The following is a 16982-nucleotide window of genomic DNA, read 5'->3' as shown; positions in this document are numbered from 1 at the left end:
TTTAATGTAAATAAGATCTATCCTTATGAACTTCTGGGTGGCTTATATGGTATCTACATAACTTTTTCCGTTAAAAAGATCAAAGAATTCTAAGCTCTTTCAATTTTTGTTGGGTGACTATTGTAATATTAGGTCAAGTGACACAAAAATGAGTATTCCCCTTATATCCCCAATTTTATTGCTATCTTTTTGAGAAGTGAGTATTATTCTGTCACCTATTAAGAGTAAAACACAGACAATCATTCTGCTCAGTAAGATCAGTGTAACTGTTTAACTACTGTTGATTGGGAAATAGCTTAGAAATTTTTTATCCAGAGTGAAACTTGACTTTTAAGTTTTTTTGAAGAAATCTTCATCCTCGACATTAATGGGAATAGCAGTAAAGCCTTAAATATTATATTTTTTAAATTGTAGTACCAATGAATGTATGTATTTAAAGCACAAAATGTTGCGGCCAAAGTTTTCAATGCGAAAATGTGTACATTGGACAGTTCAATGACAATGGCATTTGGAATGTCGAGCATGATTCCACTGACGTTCCAAACGCCATTGTCAAACTTCTAGGCTAACAAGATGGTGGTGCTGAACGTCTGAGGTACACATTTGTTGGGAAATACCCAGAAGTGTGCCCATCATGAGCATCTATATGCTTTTGGATCTCTCTCCATGACTCATGCAGTCAGTTGACCATCAGTTTGTACTGATGACCATGTGACTATTCCCTGGAATCCTAAACATGATCCATGGGAGGATAAATCTGGGTGCTAGGCAGTCCACAGATGACATCTTGCAATGACAAGCATTATCCTGTTGGTCATGAAGGATACAATAGGGTATACCATTCTGTCCATATAATAGCAAGTAGTCATTGTCATAACTTGCCTCCAAACCGTGACACCTGTGTGATGCTCTGAAATTGTGCACCCATGCTATCATTTGATCTACAATGGGCCTTATTACACTTACATAGTGGAAATGCTGTTCATAGTTTGGTTTTTTTATTGGTATCACCTTTGGCTTTCTGCCTGCAAGTAAATAACATTAAGATTTTGTACTTCTGCTATTCAAATAATAATCATTTTTAGTCTTCAAATCTAAGAAGTTTTTTTAACATGCTTAATTTTAATTCAGACAGATTAAAATCCTCTTTCAAAAGTTGAAAAAGAATTTCAATCTGTCTGAGGTTAAAAATACAATTTGATACTCAAATTGTATACTCAAATTGTAAGTTCTTATGCTGTAAATATTACTGTGGGAAGAAGAGTGACAAACAAGATGGTGTGCAAGTGCTTATCTTAACCATTTAACCAGCCTGTTGCTAGTTAAAAGACAATTTTAATCCTCCAATTCATTTACTTAATGCTGATTGATGGCCTTCTTGACAAACCTACCAACAGTCAGTTGGCTTTGGCAATTTAGCAGAGAACATTAAAGGTTTGTTTGTACTATATATTAAAGTGAGATGTAAACTATACATACCTTTCTGGATTATGACTAACAAATTTTCTGTAACTTGATTTGATCTTCAATGCTGTTATTTTTTTTTCTTTTCAGTTTCGGGAACCAATGAAAGAATTGCAAAGATATGGAGGAGAAATATCTGGTATTCGTGCTGGAGTTTGTAAAAGTATCAAATTGAAATAAATTTTATTGTTTTGTACAAATTGTTTCTATACACATTTTAAATATATTACAACACAACAGAATTCTAATAATCAATCGTCTAATTCTTCTATTTCGTCTTCAGGTAAAGTATAAAATCTCTCTTCGTGAAGCTCTTTGACGTAATTTATTTCTTCCACAACCTGTAAAACATTAATATGTTACATTTTTATTGGAAATGTACAGTAAGACCCCAATTCGATATAACGCAGGCTGCTCGAAGCCTAACAAAATCTCAAACTTTGGAGATTCAAATTATTGCAGCATTTCATTGATTTGTATATAGTACAATTATTCCCAATCAGCAAAAAGGTGGCAATTCGTCGTAGTACTGTACTTCCCTTAAATCTATTGTTTTGAGTAATGTTGGAAAAAATATTTCCTATGGCATCCATGATGATATATCGACTTTGCCTGGAAAAAATTAACTGATAACTTCTTCCACACTTCGTTCATGCATTTATGGCTGAAGGTATCTGTATCAATAGGTTAACCAAATTGTCAACCTAAATTGATACAGATACAGCAGGTTTCTGGCAGAATCCTTACCAATGACAGCCTTCAAGAACTGGAAAATAGTGATTCTGGAAACAAAGAATCTAAAAAATATCTCTACAGATTTCTTTAGTAAAAGTTTGGTAACGATAACCGAAATCGTTTATCAAATTGTAGCAAAAGAGGCATTTTGGATGCAAAGCGACAAATGAAACTACACAACTTATGCACACAGAAATCTAAGATTTGTTTTTTGTGATAATGTTATTATGCAAATTAATATAAAAACAAGACTGGTCAAGCCTGTCTTGTTTTTATATTAATTTGCATAATAATAATAATAGCAACTAGGTAGGTTTTACTATAGCTTACATTGACTGTAAACGGAAATGTTCAGTTCAATGAATGGATCTAACAGAACAAATTTCTTGCTGACCGAGTTTAGGCTTAAGTTATAAGCCCAATTTCCAAAGTTTGGATCAACAGAACAGAACACTAAGTAATGAAAGTAGTTGTTGTGTATGTATCCTCTGCGTTAAGTGGGATCTTACTGTTACTGTATTTTCTTTTTGTGAATTATGAATAATGCTTACGGTGTATGCCAATGTTTGTGTATCACAGCGAAATTGAGGTCTCTTTCCGGGTTGATCGGCCAAACTCGGTGTTCCCGCCTTTAACGTTAGCTGTACGTAGTGCCTAATTTCTCCCACGGTCGGCTGAACATAAGCACATTCTAATAAATTCTCTAGTGACACTAAAAGAATCTGATCGGTGGATGTCGAACTCCTATTGACAATGATTATGTGTGCGTCGGTCAGTAGCAGCTCCATTCCTTCTGCCCTCCTCAGACAGTGATACGATACGAATCTGAAAGAAACGTGTTAATGCAATTCGAACCACACTAAAAGAAACATTTGACATATCCGTCTTACCTTTCGTGATGATTGCTACTGACTGCAAAGAAAATCTGCTGACCTCTAGCCTGGTCGGCATTATAAGGAGGGAGGAGACCGCCCGGTCCGAAACAGACCCTGGGCAGACGACACCTCTCGGGTTGGGCGTGAGAATTTCTACGACTGGTGTCTCGGACGGCGCTGGCCGCGCCCGTGGCCAGATCCAGAAATCCGGCGGCCGGTTTGGCTACCGTTCCCACCAGACCTTTTCCCAATCCCGAGAAAAAACCCTGTAAGCAAAGTTAAACTTGGTATTTTTCTTGTGGACAGTTTTAAAATATAAAGCAATGTTAGTTATACATTAACTTTTTTTTTTAGTAACATCAGCACTTTGTGTGTCAGGTAGAAGCAAACTTACAGAAAAATGAAACAATACTTATGTCTTTTTACAAGAAAAAATTAGTTTTGGTCCCCAACATCAAGTGGCATTTAATGCCGAAAAATTAATTTAGAAGCATTCGAAATACAGGGTACCAGTATAACAAAAGTTCAATGAAAAATGCACTCTAAGTATAATGTGTTTCATTCAAAAGTTTATTTTAATTTGAGATTATAAAATTCACAACTGTTAGTTGTATGATTTAACTGGCTTATTACCCGTGGCTTTGCCCGCGAGGATTTTGCAAGCAAACCCCATTTATATTCAGTATTTCAACTACCATAGTAATTGTTATATAACACCTACCGCTGAGAATGATGAGAATTGCCGAGAATCAAATGAACTATTTTCTGGAACATTTACAATTGTTCTATAATCGAACCAATATGCAATAACAAATTTGAATTTAAAACGGTTCAAACACTTTAAAAATCAAAATAGATATAATATTTATAACAATGTCTGAAATGTTATCAATTTAATACATCTAAGTACTCAATGAAGACTAAACGCAGATAAAAACAAAAAATTGCATCTAAAATAGTACAGTAGAAGCCGTTCTTCTGGTTATGCCTTAAGCCTTAATCCTCTCCCTCCGCGGGGGAATTTCGAAAAATCCGTCCTTAGTGTGCGTTTTCATGACGTACCCTAACTGTGTACCAAATTTCACTGGTTTGCTCTGGGCGATGATGAATCAGTCAGTCAGTCAGGACAAGTAATTTTATATATTTAGATTATGACAAAAAATATGCAGAAACTTTCTGTTCAACCCAATATAACCTTTACTTATTAATCATAGACTTAGTTGTTTCCTTGCACTTCTCAGATTCTAACTAGTGAGAGGAAGACCTGAAAAAGGTTAAGATAAAAAAGGAACTTATCACAAAGCATGAAAGAGGTACACATGGTAAATCTGGGCTGTGTTTCAGATGTCAAAGTCAATGGTGTTCGACCAGTAAATGCAATTTTCATTTTATTTAGTGTTTTTGTGCTTAAAAAGGCAATAAAACACAACTGTGTTGTTTTGACCTTAAATCAAAGTTAATTGTTTAGGGTCTGGGAATGGTTTAATTCACTTTCCATTATTTTTAATGAAAAAAAAAATTGCTTCAAATTCATTACCACCGATTAAATACAGTTGTGCTTCGTACGTCAAATATAATTCATTTCAGGAGGCCATTTGATGTTTTTAATTCCAATGCTTCACAATATAACCTCATCCTTGTTTTAGAAACTTTAACATTTCAGCTGTTTACTTTTAAACTACATAAAAAGTGATTAAAACAAAAATTGCATAGATATTCCAAAATAATCACTTTTGCCATTTTATAATAATTAATAACATGATATTTTATTTAAAAACTTTCTATAACAGCTAGGAAAATGATTTGAGTGATGCACATAGTGGCATCACTCAAATCAACATTTTTGAATAACTTTTTGCATAGTGATAATAATTCTCTCTAGATTCAAAATTTAAATTATTTTTCAACATTTCTATGGATTTGTATATTCATATTAAAACAATATTGTGTAAACTTTTTATTTTCTTACTTAAAAAAAAAAGTTGTACCTGAACACCTTCCGTCGAAGCTCCTTCGTACGTTTGCGTAATTAGACTAGTGACTCCTCCAAATAAACCATATCCAAATCCTTTCAGTCCTGCGACCAAATGATCGCTTCCTGCATTAACGTCGTATTTAATCTTTTTTCTAATCTCTTGATGGTGATTATCCATGGCCACCAGACCCAAACTGTCGGACAGGGATCCGGTCATTTTGGCCGCGGAATCGGACAATCCGTGGGCAACGTTCTTTATCAGACCTCTCACGTCTCCCTCGTTCAAGAGGTCATTCACTCCGTCGGACACGTCGTACAGCAGACCGAGGGGATTGCCGAGGAAGTCGACGGCACCCAAGATTTTTGCAGCTTGGCTTTTTAACTCCTATGAATAGTTTTAAATAGTTTGATGATAAAATACCTAAGATATTTAAATTTCAGTATAATTTACTTACCTCTTTATAATGTTCAATAATGCTATCAACTAAAAATTGAGCTGTTTCAAAAGGATGAACTCTTACAAATGGATCTGTAATAATATATATAAATGCTGTAAATGTTATAATTATACATAAATTTTACATTCAGGAATCCCTGTTATATTTTGGTTCTACTATAAATTGCTTTTAATTTTTCCTAAATTTATTCTTAAAACAAAACAAATTTTTTAGAGTAATTTTACCATTTTTAACTTAAAAACTTAGTTTCAAAAATGTTACAATCCAACTATTACACTTATTCAATAATAAGCAAGCTCTATGAATGAACATTTTGTCAGAATTATTTTTTAAGGTATTTAGGAAAACCCTCTTTAAATTTCCTATAAAGTTTAATGGAAACTCATAGATAGCAAATTGGTTAAGAGGTATTGATGTCATCACTGAATTCATTTAGGAAAATTATTTGTTGAGCTCCAAAACATGCCAAAATTGTTTTTTTTATTTAATTATAAGATAAGAAATGGCATAAAATAAATTTTACTTTTCCAGCTGTTATGTATACATAACAAGGAAAAGTATTGGCGGGTTAAATTTGACACAATTCTGAGATTTTTGCAATTATGCAATTTTGGAAACCTCCTGAATTCAGAAAAGTCAAAAAAATTCCGTGTGTGTATGTTGGCATCTATTTTGCTTAATATTTACCCCTTTCTGAGATATTAAGTAACAAAATTTGGCATGGTGGCTTGTATATAGGGACATAGGTGCTATTAAATTTTGGTGCTTAAAGGTCCTCATGTATATCTCCAATAGGGTCAGACTTAATGACAATTTTACTCATTATTAACATTTATACTTTTATAAAAAAAAAACTTACTCTCAAAATTAAGTTTATACAAGGTCTGTTCAAAAAGTNGTATTCATTAATTTTCATTTTCATGTAGTAAAGGCTCTATGCCTTCATAAAGTACGTACTTTTCCTTTGTGTAAGGGTATTTGGGCAGTTTATTCTCTGTTGTATTCTCAAGCAAACAATACATACAAGTACAGTACAGTACAGTACAGTATTTTCTGAGGAAACACGCATACTTATCCTTTTTTAACCCTATTCCCGATAACCCGGCATTTTCACAAACTCGGCCACCCTTCGGTCCACATTAGGCCGAGTTTTCGAGGTTCTACTGTATCATCAAAACATCTTTGGAAAAGGACATACCAAGCAAAAATCTAATGACAGTTAACAATTCTTTGAGGAGACATTGCTCGTACATACAAAAAATACCTTAATGTATGCTCAATGTTTTCTGTGTTTACCTTAAGTATGAAATATTTTTATTTTAAATTTCATTTTAAAAAATCTGATATGCAAATAAGAATGTAATTTCAGAATTTTGTTTACTAATTAAATGCAAAATAACCCACCACTAAATAATGTTTTAAAAAATACTTTTACTTAAAATGCATAATTATTGCAAATGCATTAAATGATGACGATCAGAGATGCTATGAAAATTTTTATTTAGATGTAGGTAAAATGTTAATGCAGACCATTACAGAAATATAAAAGCTTAAAATATAAATTTATAACATATATTAGCTTAGAAATACAAAAATATATACATCAAGTTTGTGAAACAGTAACAAAAGAAAACTTCAATATTACAAAAATTCTAATAAAATACTTTACAATAGTCAGTAAATTTATAGTATATATAAACTAGAAAGCTGTTCAAGTACTTTTAATTATCAAAACAAATCATCAACATGGAGTTCAGTGTCTACATTGTCTATACTGGAACAAAGTTGTGTAAAGATTATGGAGATGGGTTGTATAATGGAATACAATTGCATGGAGAACACACATCTTTTTAAGTAAGATTTTTTTTATGTTCAAAAGTGATTGAAAAATGGCTTGTTATTTAAATTTGTTGATTCCTGTAGAGAATTTTTGTTGTAAGAACGTAAACATCAAACTTAATCAAATAATCAACCAAAAATGAAAGAAAATACAGAAACATGCCAAATTATGAAAATTACTTTATTGGAACAATTTATTAACATATTCACATTCTAAGTTCTTTCCAACTGCCGGAGTTCATCTTTATCAACACACACAAAAATAAGCAGTTTTTAAAGGAAATTTTGAAATAAATAAATAATTAAAAAAATTACTAAAATATTGATAATGAAAATAGTTTACAATAAATTTTCATTTTACTAAGCTTTTTTTCTATATTAAATTCTCTTCAATAATTTTTTAAACAACAGTGATGATAAGTAGTCCTTAAAAGTACAAATTGCACATTGTATTGAAATTTTACATTTTTAAGAATAACTTGTTATTCATCTATTGCTTACATATTATTTCTGGATTTAGTTTTATGGTCTTGTTTTACATGGATATTGCATGTCAGCAGGTATCGAATAAAACAAAATTCCATGTAAATTTGTGCCATACCTAGCAGTCCCAGACAGTTGCCTAGACACTTAATCATTTACAATTAACAGAATATGTGTAAATGTTTTTATATACTGAACTTTATAATAAAATTAGTCAGTGTGTGCATTAATAATCAGAATTGCCTGTGAATCCAAAGATTAAGTTAATTGTTTGTCATCCACGAGAAAACATATCTTTGTTAGTAATTTTTGTTGGTGAAGTTGGATAAACTGAGCCAGCAAGGATGTAAGCGGGAGACGAACAAAACTTCTGTGTCTTTATTCTACGAAGAGCTACAGACACACTGGACGTTAGAAAAATAGCAATAATTCAGAGGGTCATAGGTAACGAGAAAAATAGAATGTGATGTACGATGACACTGTTTATCTTTCAGGAGACCAGGAGATAAACTTTTTAACACATGACAGCCACATTCCTAACAATCTTCATATATGTCCTGCATAAAGCAAAGCCCTACTGTACTTATTAATTAAAATTCAGCAATGATGAACTGAAAAGATTCAATATTTAGAAAACATATTTTAATGCTTAGAAAGTCAATTTTTAAGTCTTGAAAATTTAATTAATTGTTTGTGTGTGTGTATATATATATATATATATATTGATGCTTTTATTTATTTTTAGATGTTAGAGAAATTAGATGCAGTTGAGAAACATTATTTACCAATCGTAGAACAACTTATGAAAGGAGTCGATATAAATTTAATAATAGAAAAAGAAGAATCATCATCAAATAAGTTAGTCTATTATTATTTTTTATTTAGGTGAAAATAAATTTTAAAATATTATATTATGAATTTTTCAGAGATGAAAAAATGGAAGAAATGAAAACAATAAAAGAAAGGAATACTGAGGTGAGAATTTTTTTACTGAAAAAATATTTACACACATTTCTCTAATTTCATCAGCTGTAATGATTGTGTTTATTATTTCTTTCCAATTTAATGATATGGAAATGTTTTATGCTGACATGAAACACTGATGTGGATTTTGCCAATTTTCAGTAGCAGTTTTAGTAGTAATGGATGTTGTAATAGTGTTTTTATTTTTTCAACAAAGTGATTTAAATACCCATTCATGAAGTTGAGAAATGCTATTGTTTTTGATTATTGCAAATGCAGTTTCATAAGCTTTTGTTCAGCTGGTACTTTCTATAACTAACAAACTAATAGAGTAATGATTGTCATGTTAATCTTTTTTACAAAATATTCTGTGAATTTGTTTGATTTTAATTATGCTAGTTATAAATATACCAGTTTGATTTAATTTATTATCAATATTATGTAGATACCAAGTGATATGGAAGACGATTTTTGTTTAAAATCATCTGGTAGTGATGATGATGAATCTGATTATCCAAATAATTCATTAACAAGGTACTATTTTATAGATAATTCAAAAAAATGCTTATTATATAGGATAGTTGTGTACATGTAGACATGATTATATATATAAATTGCATAACATTAAATGTTCAAATTAATACAGAATTTAATTATTTCAGTAGTAATAAAAACAACACTGAAGAAAAGAGAAGTATCACATATGAAGTAAGTAAAATCTGTGTGTTAAAAGAATATTTCATAGCTTTCTCATATTTATCAGAATAATTAAATATAAAGTGAAAAGTTGTAATTCATCTTACTTCCAAAAATTTATATTATATTTATCAATTTACAATAATGAATTGATGATTAAAAATTACACATGAATCATCATTAAAAAAGACAGCTTACTTTATAAAATGTTGTTTCTTGTAAGCCAAGATGAAAAAGAAAAATAATTTGAATCTGTACTTAAATTTTCAAAAATTATGATTTTTTTTAAATTAAAATCTAAGCATTCATTCTTTATAGTTAAAAATATTTTTTCTATTATTATTTTCTCAAAAAGACAAAGAAAAAATGGAATTATATTTTTCAATATTAAATTTCCAGATTGCCAAGAATAAAGGTTTGACACCACACAGGAAAAAAGAAGTAAGAAATCCCAGAGTGAGGCATCGCAAGAAATACGAAAGAGCAAAAGTTAAAAGAAAAGGACAGGTAATTATTGTTTGAATTTTACTTTTGTAACAGAGGAAAACAATGCCTATAACATCTAACTGAAATCACAATTGTATTACTAATAAATAACCATTCTATCAATGATAGGTTTCCTTCCTATTTTCCAGGCAGAAAGTTAAACTAATATAATACAGGGTGTTCAGAAAGTCAATGCAAAAATATGATTAGAAAAGTGCAGTATTTCAAAAGACCTGCAACCCCCAGACTTTTATCTACAGAGAGCAGCAAAAACAGCATTCATTCAGGGTCACTGTGCACTTGTATATTCATTAACAAACACCCTGTACTTTCAATTAATATTTTGGGCTAAATCATAAGTAATGTCATTTTAATAGAAAATGTTTTTAATGTAAATAAGATCTATCCTTATGAACTTCTGGGTGGCTTATATGGTATCTACATAACTTTTTCCGTTAAAAAGATCAAAGAATTCTAAGCTCTTTCAATTTTTGTTGGGTGACTATTGTAATATTAGGTCAAGTGACACAAAAATGAGTATTCCCCTTATATCCCCAATTTTATTGCTATCTTTTTGAGAAGTGAGTATTATTCTGTCACCTATTAAGAGTAAAACACAGACAATCATTCTGCTCAGTAAGATCAGTGTAACTGTTTAACTACTGTTGATTGGGAAATAGCTTAGAAATTTTTTTGAAGAAATCTTCATCCTCGACATTAATGGGAATAGCAGTAAAGCCTTAAATATTATATTTTTTAAATTGTAGTACCAATGAATGTATGTATTTAAAGCACAAAATGTTGCGGCCAAAGTTTTCAATGCGAAAATGTGTACATTGGACAGTTCAATGACAATGGCATTTGGAATGTCGAGCATGATTCCACTGACGTTCCAAACGCCATTGTCAAACTTCTAGGCTAACAAGATGGTGGTGCTGAACGTCTGAGGTACACATTTGTTGGGAAATACCCAGAAGTGTGCCCATCATGAGCATCTATATGCTTTTGGATCTCTCTCCATGACTCATGCAGTCAGTTGACCACCAGTTTGTACTGATGACCATGTGACTATTCCCTGGAATCCTAAACATGATCCATGGGAGGATAAATCTGGGTGCTAGGCAGTCCACAGATGACATCTTGCAATGACAAGCATTATCCTGTTGGTCATGAAGGATACAATAGGGTATACCATTCTGTCCATATAATAGCAAGTAGTCATTGTCATAACTTGCCTCCAAACCGTGACACCTGTGTGATGCTCTGAAATTGTGCACCCATGCTATCATTTGATCTACAATGGGCCTTATTACACTTACATAGTGGAAATGCTGTTCATAGTTTGGTTTTTTTATTGGTATCACCTTTGGCTTTCTGCCTGCAAGTAAATAACATTAAGATTTTGTACTTCTGCTATTCAAATAATAATCATTTTTAGTCTTCAAATCTAAGAAGTTTTTTTAACATGCTTAATTTTAATTCAGACAGATTGAAATTCTTTTTCAACTTTTGAAAGAGGATTTTAATCTGTCTGAGGTTAAAAATACAATTTGAGTATCAAATTGTAAGTTCTTATGCTGTAAATATTACTGTGGGAAGAAGAGTGACAAACAAGATGGTGTGCAAGTGCTTATCTTAACCATTTAACCAGCCTGTTGCTAGTTAAAAGACAATTTTAATCCTCCAATTCATTTACTTAATGCTGATTGATGGCCTTCTTGACAAACCTACCAACAGTCAGTTGGCTTTGGCAATTTAGCAGAGAACATTAAAGGTTTGTTTGTACTATATATTAAAGTGAGATGTAAACTATACATACCTTTCTGGATTATGACTAACAAATTTTCTGTAACTTGATTTGATCTTCAATGCTGTTATTTTTTTTTCTTTTCAGTTTCGGGAACCAATGAAAGAATTGCAAAGATATGGAGGAGAAATATCTGGTATTCGTGCTGGAGTTTGTAAAAGTATCAAATTGAAATAAATTTTATTGTTTTGTACAAATTGTTTCTATACACATTTTACAACACAACAGAATTCTAATAATCAATCGTCTAATTCTTCTATTTCGTCTTCAGGTAAAGTATAAAATCTCTCTTCGTGAAGCTCTTTGACGTAATTTATTTCTTCCACAACCTGTAAAACATTAATATGTTACATTTTTATTGGAAATGTACAGTAAGACCCCAATTCGATATAACGCAGGCTGCTCGAAGCCTAACAAAATCTCAAACTTTGGAGATTCAAATTATTGCAGCATTTCATTGATTTGTATATAATACAATTATTCCCAATCAGCAAAAAGGTGGCAATTCGTCGTAGTACTGTACTTCCCTTAAATCTATTGTTTTGAGTAATGTTGGAAAAAATATATCATCATGGATGCCATAGGAAATATCGACTTTGCCTGGAAAAAATTAACTGATAACTTCTTCCACACTTCGTTCATGCATTTATGGCTGAAGGTATCTGTATCAATAGGTTAACCAAATTGTCAACCTAAATTGATACAGATACAGCAGGTTTCTGGCAGAATCCTTACCAATGACAGCCTTCAAGAACTGGAAAATAGTGATTCTGGAAACAAAGAATCTAAAAAATATCTCTACAGATTTCTTTAGTAAAAGTTTGGTAACGATAACCGAAATCGTTTATCAAATTGTAGCAAAAGAGGCATTTTGGATGCAAAGCGACAAATGAAACTACACAACTTATGCACACAGAAATCTAAGATTTGTTTTTTGTGATAATGTTATTATGCAAATTAATATAAAAACAAGACTGGTCAAGCCTGTCTTGTTTTTATATTAATTTGCATAATAATAATAATAGCAACTAGGTAGGTTTTACTATAGCTTACATTGACTGTAAACGGAAATGTTCAGTTCAATGAATGGATCTAACAGAACAAATTTCTTGCTGACCGAGTTTAGGCTTAAGTTATAAGCCCAATTTCCAAAGTTTGGATCAACAGAACAGAACACTAAGTAATGAAAGTAGTTGTTGTGTATGTATCCTCTGCGTTAAGTGGGATCTTACTGTTACTGTATTTTCTTTTTGTGAATTATGAATAATGCTTACGGTGTATGCCAATGTTTGTGTATCACAGCGAAATTGAGGTCTCTTTCCGGGTTGATCGGCCAAACTCGGTGTTCCCGCCTTTAACGTTAGCTGTACGTAGTGCCTAATTTCTCCCACGGTCGGCTGAACATAAGCACATTCTAATAAATTCTCTAGTGACACTAAAAGAATCTGATCGGTGGATGTCGAACTCCTATTGACAATGATTATGTGTGCGTCGGTCAGTAGCAGCTCCATTCCTTCTGCCCTCCTCAGACAGTGATACGATACGAATCTGAAAGAAACGTGTTAATGCAATTCGAACCACACTAAAAGAAACATTTGACATATCCGTCTTACCTTTCGTGATGATTGCTACTGACTGCAAAGAAAATCTGCTGACCTCTAGCCTGGTCGGCATTATAAGGAGGGAGGAGACCGCCCGGTCCGAAACAGACCCTGGGCAGACGACACCTCTCGGGTTGGGCGTGAGAATTTCTACGACTGGTGTCTCGGACGGCGCTGGCCGCGCCCGTGGCCAGATCCAGAAATCCGGCGGCCGGTTTGGCTACCGTTCCCACCAGACCTTTTCCCAATCCCGAGAAAAAACCCTGTAAGCAAAGTTAAACTTGGTATTTTTCTTGTGGACAGTTTTAAAATATAAAGCAATGTTAGTTATACATTAACTTTTTTTTTTAGTAACATCAGCACTTTGTGTGTCAGGTAGAAGCAAACTTACAGAAAAATGAAACAATACTTATGTCTTTTTACAAGAAAAAATTAGTTTTGGTCCCCAACATCAAGTGGCATTTAATGCCGAAAAATTAATTTAGAAGCATTCGAAATACAGGGTACCAGTATAACAAAAGTTCAATGAAAAATGCACTCTAAGTATAATGTGTTTCATTCAAAAGTTTATTTTAATTTGAGATTATAAAATTCACAACTGTTAGTTGTATGATTTAACTGGCTTATTACCCGTGGCTTTGCCCGCGAGGATTTTGCAAGCAAACCCCATTTATATTCAGTATTTCAACTACCATAGTAATTGTTATATAACACCTACCGCTGAGAATGATGAGAATTGCCGAGAATCAAATGAACTATTTTCTGGAACATTTACAATTGTTCTATAATCGAACCAATATGCAATAACAAATTTGAATTTAAAACGGTTCAAACACTTTAAAAATCAAAATAGATATAATATTTATAACAATGTCTGAAATGTTATCAATTTAATACATCTAAGTACTCAATGAAGACTAAACGCAGATAAAAACAAAAAATTGCATCTAAAATAGTACAGTAGAAGCCGTTCTTCTGGTTAAGCCTTAATCCTCTCCCTCCGCGGGGGAATTTCGAAAAATCCGTCCTTAGTGTGCGTTTTCATGACGTACCCTAACTGTGTACCAAATTTCACTGGTTTGCTCTGGGCGATGATGAATCAGTCAGTCAGTCAGGACAAGTAATTTTTTATATTTAGATTATGACAAAAAATATGCAGAAACTTTCTGTTCAACCCAATATAACCTTTACTTATTAATCATAGACTTAGTTGTTTCCTTGCACTTCTCAGATTCTAACTAGTGAGAGGAAGACCTGAAAAAGGTTAAGATAAAAAAGGAACTTATCACAAAGCATGAAAGAGGTACACATGGTAAATCTGGGCTGTGTTTCAGATGTCAAAGTCAATGGTGTTCGACCAGTAAATGCAATTTTCATTTTATTTAGTGTTTTTGTGCTTAAAAAGGCAATAAAACACAACTGTGTTGTTTTGACCTTAAATCAAAGTTAATTGTTTAGGGTCTGGGAATGGTTTAATTCACTTTCCATTATTTTTAATGAAAAAAAAAATTGCTTCAAATTCATTACCACCGATTAAATACAGTTGTGCTTCGTACGTCAAATATAATTCATTTCAGGAGGCCATTTGATGTTTTTAATTCCAATGCTTCACAATATAACCTCATCCTTGTTTTAGAAACTTTAACATTTCAGCTGTTTACTTTTAAACTACATAAAAAGTGATTAAAACAAAAATTGCATAGATATTCCAAAATAATCACTTTTGCCATTTTATAATAATTAATAACATGATATTTTATTTAAAAACTTTCTATAACAGCTAGGAAAATGATTTGAGTGATGCACATAGTGGCATCACTCAAATCAACATTTTTGAATAACTTTTTGCATAGTGATAATAATTCTCTCTAGATTCAAAATTTAAATTATTTTTCAACATTTCTATGGATTTGTATATTCATATTAAAACAATATTGTGTAAACTTTTTATTTTCTTACTTAAAAAAAAAAGTTGTACCTGAACACCTTCCGTCGAAGCTCCTTCGTACGTTTGCGTAATTAGACTAGTGACTCCTCCAAATAAACCATATCCAAATCCTTTCAGTCCTGCGACCAAATGATCGCTTCCTGCATTAACGTCGTATTTAATCTTTTTTCTAATCTCTTGATGGTGATTATCCATGGCCACCAGACCCAAACTGTCGGACAGGGATCCGGTCATTTTGGCCGCGGAATCGGACAATCCGTGGGCAACGTTCTTTATCAGACCTCTCACGTCTCCCTCGTTCAAGAGGTCATTCACTCCGTCGGACACGTCGTACAGCAGACCGAGGGGATTGCCGAGGAAGTCGACGGCACCCAAGATTTTTGCAGCTTGGCTTTTTAACTCCTATGAATAGTTTTAAATAGTTTGATGATAAAATACCTAAGATATTTAAATTTCAGTATAATTTACTTACCTCTTTATAATGTTCAATAATGCTATCAACTAAAAATTGAGCTGTTTCAAAAGGATGAACTCTTACAAATGGATCTGTAATAATATATATAAATGCTGTAAATGTTATAATTATACATAAATTTTACATTCAGGAATCCCTGTTATATTTTGGTTCTACTATAAATTGCTTTTAATTTTTCCTAAATTTATTCTTAAAACAAAACAAATTTTTTAGAGTAATTTTACCATTTTTAACTTAAAAACTTAGTTTCAAAAATGTTACAATCCAACTATTACACTTATTCAATAATAAGCAAGCTCTATGAATGAACATTTTGTCAGAATTATTTTTTAAGGTATTTAGGAAAACCCTCTTTAAATTTCCTATAAAGTTTAATGGAAACTCATAGATAGCAAATTGGTTAAGAGGTATTGATGTCATCACTGAATTCATTTAGGAAAATTATTTGTTGAGCTCCAAAACATGCCAAAATTGTTTTTTTTATTTAATTATAAGATAAGAAATGGCATAAAATAAATTTTACTTTTCCAGCTGTTATGTATACATAACAAGGAAAAGTATTGGCGGGTTAAATTTGACACAATTCTGAGATTTTTGCAATTATGCAATTTTGGAAACCTCCTGAATTCAGAAAAGTCAAAAAAATTCCGTGTGTGTATGTTGGCATCTATTTTGCTTAATATTTACCCCTTTCTGAGATATTAAGTAACAAAATTTGGCATGGTGGCTTGTATATAGGGACATAGGTGCTATTAAATTTTGGTGCTTAAAGGTCCTCATGTATATCTCCAATAGGGTCAGACTTAATGACAATTTTACTCATTATTAACATTTATACTTTTATAAAAAAAAAACTTACTCTCAAAATTAAGTTTATACAAGGTCTGTTCAAAAAGTATCGGACCTTATTTTTTTCCGCGTAAACCAATGATGCGAGAGAGGCCTCCTTCGGTGGAGTTATGGAGGGGACAGTCATGCACAGCCCTGAATTTTTTCCCGCCTGCAGAAAGCGTCAGTCGTTGGCAATCGGCGTATGAGTGAGGTCATGTAGTGCGCTCTCGTCGGATTTCACTAAGCTGGAAAATGACTGAACAACGTGAGCAGCGATATTACATCAAATTTTGCCAAAAACCTTGGCGATACCCGAGTGTAAACCATTCGCAAGATTCAGCAGGCT

The 16982-nt window shown here is 32.3% G+C and overlaps 4 protein-coding genes across 9 annotated transcripts in view; 2 read left to right on the top strand and 2 right to left on the bottom strand.

Moving 5' to 3' along the window:
- LOC111629880 (something about silencing protein 10-like) overlaps nucleotides 1-1664 on the top strand; it is a 39826-nt gene extending 38162 nt beyond the window's left edge. For both annotated transcript variants that reach the window (XM_023373803.1, XM_023373802.1), the window contains exon 16: nucleotides 1555-1664. In XM_023373803.1, coding sequence (XP_023229571.1) covers nucleotides 1555-1644 — 90 coding nt within the window. In that variant the 3' untranslated portion in view covers nucleotides 1645-1664. The remainder of the gene's footprint in view (nucleotides 1-1554) is intronic.
- On the bottom strand, nucleotides 461-5689 carry LOC111629881 (vacuolar protein sorting-associated protein 13D-like). Of its 3 annotated transcripts, none has more exons than XR_002757412.1 (6): nucleotides 5505-5688; nucleotides 5063-5434; nucleotides 3090-3340; nucleotides 2751-3024; nucleotides 1480-1805; nucleotides 461-1025 (listed from the first exon to the last, which is right to left on the bottom strand). XR_002757412.1 is itself a non-coding variant. In XM_023373806.1 (6 exons), the coding sequence occupies exons 2-5, from the start codon at nucleotides 5264-5266 to the stop codon at nucleotides 1716-1718; spliced, it is 819 nt and encodes a 272-aa protein (XP_023229574.1). In that variant the 5' UTR covers nucleotides 5267-5434; nucleotides 5505-5689; the 3' UTR covers nucleotides 461-1612; nucleotides 1695-1715. The 3 variants fall into 3 exon arrangements, 2 of the variants coding, with proteins under 2 accessions (XP_023229574.1, XP_023229572.1); XM_023373806.1 differs by having other exon boundaries at nucleotides 461-1612; nucleotides 1695-1805; nucleotides 5505-5689; XM_023373804.1 differs by having other exon boundaries at nucleotides 461-1805.
- Nucleotides 5690-8553: 2864 nt separating this feature from the next.
- LOC111629888 (something about silencing protein 10-like) lies at nucleotides 8554-11978 on the top strand. 2 transcript variants are annotated; one of them, XM_023373815.1, is made up of 6 exons: nucleotides 8554-8687; nucleotides 8756-8804; nucleotides 9238-9326; nucleotides 9458-9500; nucleotides 9888-9995; nucleotides 11869-11978. In XM_023373815.1, exons 1-6 carry the CDS (start codon nucleotides 8575-8577, stop codon nucleotides 11956-11958), a joined length of 492 nt encoding a protein of 163 aa, XP_023229583.1. In that variant the 5' UTR covers nucleotides 8554-8574; the 3' UTR covers nucleotides 11959-11978. The 2 variants fall into 2 exon arrangements, with proteins under 2 accessions (XP_023229583.1, XP_023229582.1); XM_023373814.1 differs by having other exon boundaries at nucleotides 9455-9500.
- LOC111629886 (vacuolar protein sorting-associated protein 13D-like) overlaps nucleotides 10385-16982 on the bottom strand; it is a 24192-nt gene continuing 17594 nt past the window's right edge. Inside the window, exons 17-23 of one of the 2 annotated variants that reach the window (XM_023373812.1) lie at nucleotides 15803-15876; nucleotides 15361-15732; nucleotides 13395-13645; nucleotides 13056-13329; nucleotides 12000-12110; nucleotides 11794-11926; nucleotides 10385-11352 (exon numbers count right to left, since the gene is read on the bottom strand). In XM_023373812.1, the coding sequence (XP_023229580.1) occupies nucleotides 12021-12110; nucleotides 13056-13329; nucleotides 13395-13645; nucleotides 15361-15732; nucleotides 15803-15876 (1061 nt within the window). In that variant the 3' untranslated portion in view covers nucleotides 10385-11352; nucleotides 11794-11926; nucleotides 12000-12020. Of the gene's footprint in view, nucleotides 11927-11999; nucleotides 12111-13055; nucleotides 13330-13394; nucleotides 13646-15360; nucleotides 15733-15802; nucleotides 15877-16982 lie in introns of both variants that reach the window. The other variant, XM_023373813.1, reaches the window with a different exon arrangement.

This window comes from Centruroides sculpturatus, unplaced genomic scaffold, assembly GCF_000671375.1.
Source record: "Centruroides sculpturatus isolate CEXI.00-Female unplaced genomic scaffold, Cexi_2.0 scaffold642, whole genome shotgun sequence".
Lineage (NCBI taxonomy): Eukaryota > Metazoa > Arthropoda > Arachnida > Scorpiones > Buthidae > Centruroides > Centruroides sculpturatus.
The sequence above is the reverse complement of the archived record's forward strand: the minus strand, read 5'-3'. Positions and strand labels throughout refer to the sequence as shown.

Bases quoted from the DNA above. Each gene is read 5' to 3' on its own strand.
- LOC111629881 (XM_023373806.1), bottom strand. From the start codon at position 5,266: ATGACCGGATCCCTGTCCGACAGTTTGGGTCTGGTGGCCATGGATAAT. The intron at 3,341-5,062 runs GTACAACTTTTT...CTTTGCTTACAG, and splicing joins CTTCGACGGAAGGTGTTCAG to GGTTTTTTCTCGGGATTGGG. The intron at 1,806-2,750 runs GTAAGCATTATT...AATGTTTTACAG, and splicing joins CACAAACATTGGCATACACC to GTTGTGGAAGAAATAAATTA.
- LOC111629888 (XM_023373814.1), top strand. From the start codon at position 8,575: ATGTTAGAGAAATTAGATGCAGTTGAGAAACATTATTTACCAATCGTA. The intron at 8,805-9,237 runs GTGAGAATTTTT...AATATTATGTAG, and splicing joins TAAAAGAAAGGAATACTGAG to ATACCAAGTGATATGGAAGA. The intron at 9,327-9,454 runs GTACTATTTTAT...TAATTATTTCAG, and splicing joins CCAAATAATTCATTAACAAG to TAGTAATAAAAACAACACTG.